The sequence below is a fragment of the Propithecus coquereli genome, unplaced genomic scaffold (assembly GCF_000956105.1).
Source record: "Propithecus coquereli isolate 6110/MARCELLA unplaced genomic scaffold, Pcoq_1.0 Scaffold76, whole genome shotgun sequence".
NCBI lineage: Eukaryota > Metazoa > Chordata > Mammalia > Primates > Indriidae > Propithecus > Propithecus coquereli.
The window spans coordinates 986496-998194 of record NW_012153729.1 but is presented as its reverse complement, the minus strand read 5'-3'; the positions used below and the strand labels follow the sequence as shown (position 1 = coordinate 998194).

The following is an 11699-nucleotide window of genomic DNA, read 5'->3' as shown; positions in this document are numbered from 1 at the left end:
GACACAGTACTTAGTTATACACAGCACTTAAGTGATGCTTGCTGAATAAATGCTATTTATGCAAAATTTTGTTTGGTCCAATTTTTAACAAGAGTGAATGACTTGTTTCCTTAATAGATTTTTTCCCTGGTCTCACAGTGAGAGTAGGCACAAATGCACTTTGTATCTTGTCCAAATAACTGTAATCCCCAATTTATGCACCCAGGCAAATCTGAGTTCAAAAGGGTTTGTGACTAACACTGACCTATAGGACTAAAACTGTGCTTCCCTTGTAGGAAAATGTAATAGAATGGATAATAATTTAAAATACATTATTCGAGGAGGAATTAAAACCCATAACAGAATCCATAAAATTCCATGCTCCATCAAGTTTTCTTTTCAATATTAGAATGACCAAATATTCTCTCTCCAATTAATTTTAATAGCAAAACACCCTTTTCTAAAATGACTTAATCATTAATCAAGTAGGAGAGTGAATCCCAGGGAAACCACTGATTCAGTTATAAAATGTGCCTTAAAGCACACTGCATAAATTATAACAATGAAAGAATCTACGTTTCAAAATGCCAAAATAAAAACTTACCCTTAAGTCTTACCCTCAAGGTAAGATGGGAGAGTGGGAAATCCTGTCTGCTCACCAGCATTCAATAGAATGATGCACTGTTAATTTCTAGATTTTGGGATGCATTGATCTAGCAGAGGTGGCTTGTCAAGCCTGAGGTTTTCAACCTGGGTGAAAACCACCACCAGGGTGATGGGCCTGATGCCCACAGCCTGCAGGCCACCATGGTATTCCTGGCACCCTGACAGATCCATCCCACTCTCCCTAACTCAAGTACACACTTCACAATGCAAAAAAGTGAGAAAGACGTTATAGGAATAGACCTGAAACCTGCTCTAAATCTATAGAAAAAGTGCAACACTCACAACACGTACTATTACAAACTATGTGTAAGACCTCTCACAAATGACTAAATGTAGTTGAGAAGTGCAAGGGAACTCCCACCATCAAAGGTTGCTGTAGTGCACCACTGTTGTTTACACTTGTAGATACTCCTCAGGGGAGGTCACATTTTAAGCTGCTAAAAATTTACATGAACTGTTGCTTCTTTTCAGGGATAAGCTGATAACCAGCAAGGAAAAGATAAGAGGCAAGGCACCCCAGAGAGCAGGGAAAGCTCACAGAAGAGGAGGAGGGATGTGAGTGGAGATCAGAGCCCATGAAACTTCACGAACGTCACATGGCTGGCCCTAATAGGGAGTGTGGTGGCCGGGCATGGTGGCTCATGCCTGTAATCCTAGCACTCTGGGAGTCCGAAGCTGTCAGATCATTTCAGCTCAGGAGTTCAAGACCAGCCTGCGCAAGAGCAAGACCCTGTCTCTACTAAAAAAATAAAAAGAAATTAGCTGGACAACTTAAAATATATAGAAAAAAAAATTAGCCGGGCATGGTGGCACATGCCTGTAGTCCCAGCTACTAGGGAGGCTGAGGCAGGAGGATCGCTTGAGCCCAGGAGTTTGAGGTTGCTGTGAGCTAGGCTGACGCCACGGCACTCTAGCCTAGGCAACAGAGTGAGACTCTGTCTCAAAAAAAAAAAAAAGAGAAGGAGCATCTCTTTTTAAAACAAATTCATTCCCTGGAAATTAGGTTGGTTGGTTCCTTAGGACACATATGGTTATATTTAAAGTATTTATCTATTTACTTACTAGTTACTACTAGTCCTAGCTTTCTTGTGAGACATAAACTATATCGGAAGAACAGAAATAATGTGCTCACTGCCACAGACCAGGCTAGTTAAGATAGAAGATAGTTTATAGAATTTTTTTTATTCAAGTGAGTCTCATTTCAATTCAGGTGCTTTAAAGAAGGTTCTGTTCTGTTACTTTGACACAGCACAGAATCTGTAAATAGTTTATTCCAATGAAGTACTCCACCCAAATGAAAGCATAATGTGCAAGTATTTATTTTAATTACTCCTATTCGAAGGTCCTTATTTTTGGAGAACAGCAAGGCATTTCATTATCCACTCTTTCCATTCCTTAAAGGCTTCAACAGGTTTTGGTAAATTCCCCTTAGCCTTACGACTATGTTTTGGAGTTACTCCAGGCGTGTGGGCAGATTCATCGATCCATCTCACTAGTGCCTTGAAAAACAGAAACGATTCATATTTTAATGAACGACAGCAAAATAATTTTAAGCAAGGGAAAAACACTGGCTTCTAGATCAGTTTCTCTAAACCTTGGATTTATATTACCCCATAAAGATGCTGCATTCGATAAAGATGGTTATGAATACGAAACAGCATATGATGTACCCAGTGAAACAGCACGTACCAAATATACATAAACTTTAATTACAAATTATGGTCAAAAGTATGCATAGAAAAAAAGATGATAAAGAAGTACACTAATTCTTACACCTTTTTTTAGGGTGGTAGGATAATTATTTTCTTTTCTCGACCTGTTAAATATTCCATAAGGCCTTCCACTGCACTTTTAATCTGATGTGCATGTATATACATATGTAAGTGTACACACAGGCACAGGTAGACATGTATATGAAGATCTGTGTGTAGACATTTATGTGCAGCCACTGAACAGTCACGCCCACGAGTAGCCACGTGCACGCGTACCGATGTGTTTGTGGGCATGTGTGGGCACGCACACACACATACCGAGATTAGGTAGTTTCCTTATCACTTCTTAAAGAAAATCATCCTCTCCTCCCAATGAACATCATACTTCTGTCCCATATTTGGAAAGATAAATCACATCCACATATTTACAGGGTTTTACAAAATGAACTTTGCCACACATAGCAATATTTATTCTGTTCTGCAAAGTCAAGCTCTCTTGCCCTAAATGGCTAAGAAACAGAGAAACTTCTTCCACTGTGTCTCATTATACTTTAAGTATAAATCACTCAAAGGCAAGTTCAAGTTTTTAAGAAGGGTATTTCTTTGTATGCTTTTTTTTTTTTTTAAACCACAGCTTCCTGCTTATCTTTACACTAATTTCCTTTGATAAATTATAGTTCTCGAGAAGGACCTAATAGAAAATGTCAGTTTGCTACTTAGGTAACCACTTCCCTCCCTTTTAGCACCCCCCCCCATTTACTTTGTATCTTTCTACAATGCTGAAGCCAATAGCACACTGCAACTTTCGTAAGCAGATAGGGCAAAGGTTCAGAGGGCGCCGGTCAGCTTCTTCCAAGTGGTTGGAGCCTTGCATTAGGCACGTGAGCCACTGGCAGTGTCGCAGTCCAAATATGTGTCCGATCTCATGGGCTAAGGTCTGCAAGAAAGTCACGGTGAGGGCGTTATAGCACCACCATCGTCACCACCATCAAGTTACACATCTCTTCTTTTTCTTGCTTTTCCAAGAGACAGTTTTACAGAAATCAACTCCCTTATCACCAAAACTTCACTCTGCCCAGACCTTCAAAGACTTAATAATCCATCATTGTCCCAAAAGTCTTACTGCCTTCCTTACTACACATAAATATTTCCCTTGGACCAGGGTTTCTCAAGCTCAACACCACTGACATGTTGGACAGACAATTCTGTGTTGCTGGGGGACTGTCCTGTATGTTGTAGTCCTATGCACTAGATGCCAGAATTCCCTCCCCAGCTGTAACAATCAAAAATGTCTCCAGACATTGCCAAATGTCTCCTAAATGGCAAAATCACCCCTGGTTGAGAATCCTTGCTCTCAACTAGGGTACTTGTTATAATTCAGATTCTGTAACCTTCTTCCTCTAGAGATGCTGACTCAGGAGGTCTGGGAGGAGGGGTGCTTAATCTGCACGTTAGAGAGCACTTCAGGGGATGCTGATGCAGGGGGCCCACGGAACACACTTTGAAACCGTGATTCTAAGAGGTGTAGGTTTCAAACCCCAACAAATAGTACTGGTGGAAGCAGACCTACTCTAGCTGAAGGAAAAGCCTATGTCTCTGGTTACAGAGAAAGGGGAAAAGGGGGAGATGGGATTTCCAAAGAGCAGGGGAAGGGGAGATGTCAGGAATTGTCGGTAGAACTAGAGTCAAGGGTAGCCTGGCACCCAAGGAAGGAAGGGCCATTATCCTTGAGAGGCCGGAGAGCTGGGGTTCTCCAAAAACCTCGGGAAGGCAGATTTACTTGATGACCACAGCAGCTTGAAAGAGGTTACCTATTCATACCAAAATCCAGGAATCAAACTAATGGTGAAGACATGGGTACAGCCAACGCTGCGTGTCACTAGCAGGACAAAAAACTGGCACCAATATTGTAAATTTCAATATGAAGGTATCCATTTAAATTTTGTTTTTATTGATAATTTCAGTCAAGCACTAGCCACCAAAATTATACAAATACTACAAACTCCTTTATAATAGTACCTTAAGGACTGATAATATACAATTTAGGGAATTTAAATCTTTTATAAAAAATGGCCCGTTAGCATTTTTTAAACAACTCACCTTACAGGATCGAAGCAGCAAAACACTAGTTATTTCAGGAATGTAATAGTTATCAAAAATTGAATAGTCACTTGAAGATGTTTTCTGGAGCTTCTTCAGTTTGCCTTCGTAGTGCAAGCTATAAAAATCACTGCCATACCTGGCAAAGCTGAATATCCCCACACCTACAAAAAGAGGACCAGCAGCAACAGAATGAGAGTAAGATTCCTACAGGAAAGGCCAAAAGGGGCTGCCGGAACATCTGGCCAGTGAGTACACATCTGCATTACTGTGTTCACACTGTCTAACACACTTAAGGTTCATAACACAAAGGACTTTTGCCCCGGATTTCACTTTCAAAACCATCTGCTGCTTCTACCCAATTTGCCCTGCCCTGTAAAACTCAACAGATTAGAGGTCAAATTCTTGAGAAACTGGAAGTTTCAGAGAGCTTTTCCCCACAAAAGAGGTCTTCTTTTTCAAAGAATCAAGTACTCAGTCAAGTACTCCAAAAGGAGCCATGAGAAATAATCACATGAACAGGCAGCCACGAGTTCACTCTTTAACAACAGAATTAAAACAGCTGTTACACATGCACTGGGACGGGCTGCTGGCCTTTCCTCACGCCGTGCTACTGAGGGCAACTGCCCTGCCCACCGCCCCGACGTCCTGGAGACCATGTTTTGGACCAGGCCTTTAGACAGAATAACTTCCTCCCCTCCCCCCACCCCCTTTTTTAAGAACAGCACAGCTCTATTGTGGCTAGTGTCGGGTGACCAGAATGAACACCCTTGAAGCTGACTTCCTGTGTTACATTTAGAGTTATATCAACCATTTCTGCATGCATGGAGAGCACAGTTTGATGCATAAGTCACTCTATAGGGGATTGCTTTATAACTCGACTTGTTTAAATTATCACTTTACTTCATGCCTCCCTTTCAGTTGTTAAAGTAATAATAAATTTTTTTGTAAGGAAAAAAAACTCATAGTAGATTTGCCCAATCCAACTTGATTCAAAAAGAATGTTCCTCACCCTACCCTCAGAAAGTGTAGACTGGTATTTGAAATTTACGGAAAGACAGCATTCTGGAAGTTAAAGAACTAAATCTATTCATGTATCACAAGTGATCCCCCTGTGGCCAATCACGTGTGGGCATATTTCACTACAATAATACCTTAGGCAAGAATATTTCTTTCTTCTAATAATGCTGTAAATAGAAGATTGTTTTCTTTAGTAATAAATCTTTCTCAATTTACAAATGCCAATTTTTGCAAACTTGGAGAAAACAGGATCACTTATGGCAAGATATTGTCTTATTGCACAGCAGATCAATCCTGCTTCTTCACTACGTACATCTCTTCTTTTGTCATGTAATATTTCCTACCAAAAAAGGATTAAAGTAGAAACAGTATGGGGAAATGTTTCCTGACCTCCTTAAATTAGCTAGCAATATCTAGACGAATAAACAAATTGGTTCTAAATTATGTTTAATGTTTTCCTCTCTATTGGGTTAATTAATAAAAGGGGGAACTTCTGATAAAAAGCTAGCAGTGACCCAAGTCTCTAAGAAAGTGGTAGGGTCATCAGAATCGGGGAAGGGGGTGACCACAGGGAACCTTACGTAAATGGAAAACTGAGGATGAAGGAGTAGGTAGGAAGAGGCTCCCATAACCCCACAGTCCTCCCCTCTAGTAGGAAGAACATTTGCCAGAAAAACCCGCACTGCCACACAAATCCTGAGGCTAATGTAACAACCAGACAGGCCACAAACTCTCAGTACAGTCCCTGGTACTTACTCCCCATCCCCAGAACACTAATGAGCCACTTCCCTTAGTTCACTGGCCTTTTCCCTTTCAAGCCTGTCTTAGACCCTGGGGGATGAGGTTAGAGAAATAAGAACAAAAATGGAGGGGTAGGGAGAAGATAAGTAGAGAGATGGAAAAAAGAAGAAAAAAAATAGGTAAAAATATGGCCTCTTTCCGGATCCTATCCCAATAATACCAGGCAGAGTTCTAAATGAGTCAATGTTTATCATATCTCAAATCAAAGATTGAAGCTGACTTTTTAAAAACAAAAACAAAAGACAAGTGTCATAAGACACAGGATAAGAAAGAAACATACACTTATTTAAATCAGTCTATGGCTATTCCATCTATGCAAGATTGCTATGAAAAGTCAAGAGTTGAAAAACAATTAACATGTCGATAGTTCAAACTGTATCTTTAATTTGTTTAATTCACTTTGCTACTGAATCACTGACATTTCCCAGCTGCTGTGCTGAATGCTTACGTGTGTGCCAGGCGTATATATGCACTTTTTACGTATAGGCACTTTTATGTAAATTATCTCAGAACGACTCTGTGAAATAGGTATTATTACCTTCAAGGTCACGTAGGTAGTGAACGGCCAACTGGGGAGGAAACCAGATCATCAGAATCTACCAAGAGCACACTTTCCACCATGGCATCACACATCACTGAAAATACTATACAATTTTAAATATCAAAATTATTATCAGTGGGAATTTTCTCCCTCTTTTAACATCTTCAAACATTCTCAAGTTGAGGAAGTTTCTAAGAACAATGTCAAAAAGGAATACCATCTGTCAAAGAGGCCTGTCCAAAGACAAAATTCCAGGAGTCTCTTGGGTAAAGATCAATCATTGTTATACCCACAACACAGAAGGCATCTTCAGGTTTCTTCTTTTTTAAGTACTTCAAGATGTCCCCTATTTAGGAAAAAGAAATGTAGGCATGTGTATATATTATATACATACAATACCTTTACTCAATTCAAATTGTAAAGGTGTTTAATTCACCTGCATGAATTTGTAGGTTTTGTGTGTTATCATTGACTCTAAAGGAACACCTTGTTGCAGAAACAGGAACTGGTTCTAGGAGTTTTACTGTCAAGCCATAGAAAAAAGCTTCACAGTAGCCCTTAAGCCATTTAATATATTCTTCACTGATAATTCTGGTGTTTCCTAAAGATCCTATAATATGGAAGAAAATTTTAAGACAGAATTTAAGGTGATTAAAATATTCAGTCTTTACCTCAGTCTATAAATTAGAAATTTGAAATTAGGAACAAAACCAACTCTTAATTTTCAATATACTTTTTTCATTCATTGATGTCAATATGAATTAAAAAGAAACAAAATGCTCTCTCTTAAGTCAATTTGGCTACAAAACTTCTACTATTTCAATGCATATCAAAAATGATCATAAAAACTGCCCACCTGAATCAGACCAACAGCCCAAACTATCCTTGACAACAGCACCATTGCAAAACCAAACCCAAACCAGCATATTAGCAATATATACCGATGGACTGTATGTAAATACTGCGCTTCTCTGGAGAGGGTGTCTTTCTGTAAGGATCACTGAAAAACTGTTCAAAGTCTTGGGGAGCCTCAGGATGAGAGGTGATCCAATCTGATTGTGAATGCAAGGTAATGGGTCCAAAGAGACCACTGGTTGGCTGGAAGGCTTCATTCATTAAACGCTGTTCCCCAGCATCTAATTTTTCATACTGGGACACAAGCACTGGGTTCTTTGAGATGAGAGCTGTTTTTAGTGTCTGTTCAGAGTGCCGTATCGTTTGCATCTACCAAAAAAAACACAAGTGGTCAAATATAAAATGCATATCCATATTGGAGACTTTACCTATCCTCCATATACATTTCTGATTTCTCCACAGAATGGAATAACTGATTGCAAATGCCTTAGAATGGTCAACCTTAGAGAGGGTTCCCATTTCCAATCAATTTCTTGGGGAGGGTATCAAAGAAATTGAAAAGAAAATCATGAAATCCATTCCTCCATCTCATATGGAATATACTTCCATCATCAAAACTAGTGGTGGTGACTATAAGAGCATGACCTGATATCCAATTTCCTTCTGTCATTTGGGTTCTAATAACAATATTATGAATTAACTCATTAGAGCCACATGAAAAAATACTCATCCTTTCCAGCGTGACTCAAAAATCTTCAATATCAAACAAAAACAGAACTAACCTAAGTCCTGCCATTTCTGTAATTTAAGTGCAGGCTGACAAGATATATATTTCAGGCACTGAAGTTCACCACCTCAAAGCCATGTCACACTAGGGAAGACATCAAATGACTAATCAAAAGCCAGACTCACAATGACAGATCTCTTCCATTCACATTGTGTTCCTATGCAGAGCTTTCATCCTTCCGTTTGAATGGATCAAAACGATGTTCCACCACGAGGCTTTCTGAATTAGAAAGGGAAAAAATTGAGTATCTGTCTGGCTTATCTGTCATATTTTCTAATTATCTAGATTTTTCCAGTTTAATGATAGACATTTGATGGGAAAATTTAAGCTAATAACTGTTCTGATTGAACCTCTGAATTCTGGGGTTCAAGAGGGTGGCAGAAATTCCAGATCAAAGGTTTCTATACTCAAAGTTCTGATATGAGCATAAGATTATCCTCACTACTGTACAACTGGGCTGAAATTTGACTTCTCCTACAGGACAAAATACAAAGATATACCCTCCTGAATTCTACCTACCTTTATTAAAAAGGAAGGCTCCCATTGAAGTTTTTACCTTACAAGGAGGGGTATGTCTGGGCTTGGCTGGAAAAGTGTGGTGGAGGGTGCCTTCACCCTAATATAAATAAAAAAGGCAGTGTGAAAGGTCAGGAGTCCTCCTCCAGCATCCCAGGTCTATTCTGGGTTGAGCCGCGAGAGAAGACGGGTAACTGGAGGCACAATAGGGTCACTGCAATGGGCTGGAGACCTGAGATGCTTTGGTCCTAAAACCAGAACATCTCGAGCAAACCGGGACGAGTTGGTCACTCCAACTGGTTGCCTATAGCAACTCGCATTTGAAGCTCTCCCCAGTGCAGTCGCGACCCAGTCCCCGGGATAGGGGTGGAGTGGGGGCTCCCCCTCCCCGTGTCCCCGCCTTTTCTCCCCGGGAAGCCTCCTGAGAGGTCCGGCCTGGCTCCCCGGAGACACCCGCCCCCGCAGTCCTCGCTGCTTCCGCCGCGGCCGCCCCTCCCACATCCCCATCCCTTCCCACCGACCGCGACCGTCCCCGCCCCTGCACTCAGGACGCCCTGCCCAGGCGGCCCAGGCCCTGCCTTGACTGTACGACGGCACCACCTTCACCCCGGCAGGCCTCGACACCACTCGCCAGGCTCCCGCGGCCACCCCAGCGCGCGCGAGCCCCACGCCCCGCCCCGCCCCATCGCGCCCCGCCCCGCCCCATCGCGCCCCGCGCCGCTCCGCCGCGCATGCCCCGTGTGCCCGGCTCGGCTCACGACACTCCCGCGCCCCGCCCCGCAGCGCCGGGAGGCCCAGGCGGGCGCGGAGCTCGAGTTTGAGCGGCGTACAGCGACCTTGGTTTTCCAGAACAGAAGGTTACGAGGGGTCGACGAGGCGCCGAAATCAGCCCCCGCCGTCGCCTTCCTCCCGTTCGCCCTCGCGGGGGCGCCGCGGCCCGCTTGTCCAGGGCCCCAGACGCGCCAGCGTCGCCGTGTTTGCCTGTTTGTGAATGTGCTCAGTGGGCCGTGGGTTTGAGGAGCGCCCGCAGCGTGACTAATGTAACCAGCGTGGCCCAAAATAAGTCAGCTTTCGCCGCGGCTTGACGCGGAGCCGGGCGCGCGCTCCCCGTGCCGTCAGCCGGCGGACTTTCCCTTCTTTATGTGGTCAGGACGGGCCGCAGCCCGACCCGCAGGTGCTGCGCCCGCGCTGTCTCGCTGACGCTGGCGAGGCCCACGTGCATGTGGCGGAGAGAGGCTATGAGGCAGGAAGACGCCACCTCTGTGGCTTGGGACAGGCCGTCCAACCTCTCTGGACCTCGCGGTTCTCATCTGGTCCCCTTCTGCCCTGGAAAGTTGAGTGTTTCAAAGCAGAGGGTCCCGTGACATTTGCCTGTACGGCCCCTCATGCATCCCAGCGCTTATCACACCGTAGGACGCGATGGATGGCCAGGCTGGATAATGCCACTGAGTACCTTTAATAAACAGCATCCCCTCCCCCTTTGAAGTTATGGGCCTCCAAGAGGCCTCCAAACAAGCCCATTCCCCACCCCACCACCACGCTCTCCTTCCTATCCAACCCAGTTCATGCTTCCTCAGGCTCTACGCTGTTCCTCCTAGCAGCTTCCTACAAAGGAACCCTGGGGCAGCCCTATTCTGTTATACACCCGTTTCCCCAAAACCCCACCTTTTCTCACTGGTTCTCTTCCAAGACCTCATCTTAAGTGACACCCAACTTCCTTCCCTGGGCGCCACTTCTTACCTCCTAAACATACCTCAAAACTACTCCTAAGCCCCTGTTTTTATTTTCCAGCTACTGTCCTGTCACTACAAAGCAGTGTCCATTCTTCTCAAGTTAGGCCATTTTATTATACCATACTGGGGTTTTTCCTCACCCTAATTCTTCCCATTCTCTAGGAAGGAGACACACACACACACACACACACACACACACACACACACGCATTTTCTTGATAACTTTAACATTTGCCTTATTATCTTCACTCTTAACCCCTTGTTGACTCTCCTTAGAGGACGTTAACTCTGTGTGTTTGATGTTTCCAACTCCAGTGATCACCTCAGCCTCTCCTTACTTGTTCACCCTCCTGGATCTTGAAATTTGTTCTTTGACCACAGTGCTCCTATCCACCCTTACCTGAAACAACTCTTGAATAAAATGCATTCATACCATGGCTGTTCCCAAGAGTTTCAAATTGGGAATACTGACGAGAAGTAATGGGCTTTCTCACATGTGCCTTTTGACTGGGTGCCTATCTCCCGATGGCCTGAGGTCGGTGCAGCACAGGGGTGAAGATGGTCTGTGCTTGAAGCCTAGAACCCGCACTTTATTAGCGTGGGACCTGTGCCAGTTATTTAACCTCTGATTCATCTCTTCCCTAGTTTGTAAAACAGACATGATAGTAGCGCATCTTACAAAATTTTTCAGATGAGTTCCTTTGGATGTTGTGTCTTTTGATTGAATGGCTGTCTTCTGACATCCTGATAGGCTTCTTTAGCTCAGTCACCAGCTCTTCCATAACCTCACCCCCCAGTGACAAAACTCTTCCTCACATGCTCGTTGCCTTGTACATACATAATGATACTGCTATCATTGTCCTATCGCCATGATTATAACCTGTTTCTTGCTTGTAGCCCTTATTCAACTGCGAGATGCTTGTGGTTAAAGACTCTCATGCCAGGTATCTGAAATGTAAAAGGTATCCATTGGAATTTTCGTTCAATTT

At 43.2% G+C, this 11699-nt stretch overlaps 1 protein-coding gene across 3 annotated transcripts; it reads right to left on the bottom strand.

Annotated features, from left to right (window-relative positions):
- Window positions 1-1809: 1809 nt before the first annotated feature.
- Window positions 1810-9076, bottom strand: AMZ2 (archaelysin family metallopeptidase 2). 3 transcript variants are annotated; one of them, XM_012662380.1, is made up of 8 exons: window positions 9018-9076; window positions 8587-8680; window positions 7761-8043; window positions 7256-7429; window positions 7037-7165; window positions 4458-4621; window positions 3118-3294; window positions 1810-2144 (listed from the first exon to the last, which is right to left on the bottom strand). In XM_012662380.1, the coding sequence occupies exons 3-8, from the start codon at window positions 8041-8043 to the stop codon at window positions 1992-1994; spliced, it is 1080 nt and encodes a 359-aa protein (XP_012517834.1). In that variant the 5' UTR covers window positions 8587-8680; window positions 9018-9076; the 3' UTR covers window positions 1810-1991. The 3 variants fall into 3 exon arrangements, with proteins under 3 accessions (XP_012517834.1, XP_012517835.1, XP_012517836.1); XM_012662381.1 differs by having other exon boundaries at window positions 8981-9070; XM_012662382.1 differs by lacking the exons at window positions 7761-8043; window positions 8587-8680; window positions 9018-9076 and adding an exon at window positions 7676-7718.
- Window positions 9077-11699: the final 2623 nt, after the last annotated feature.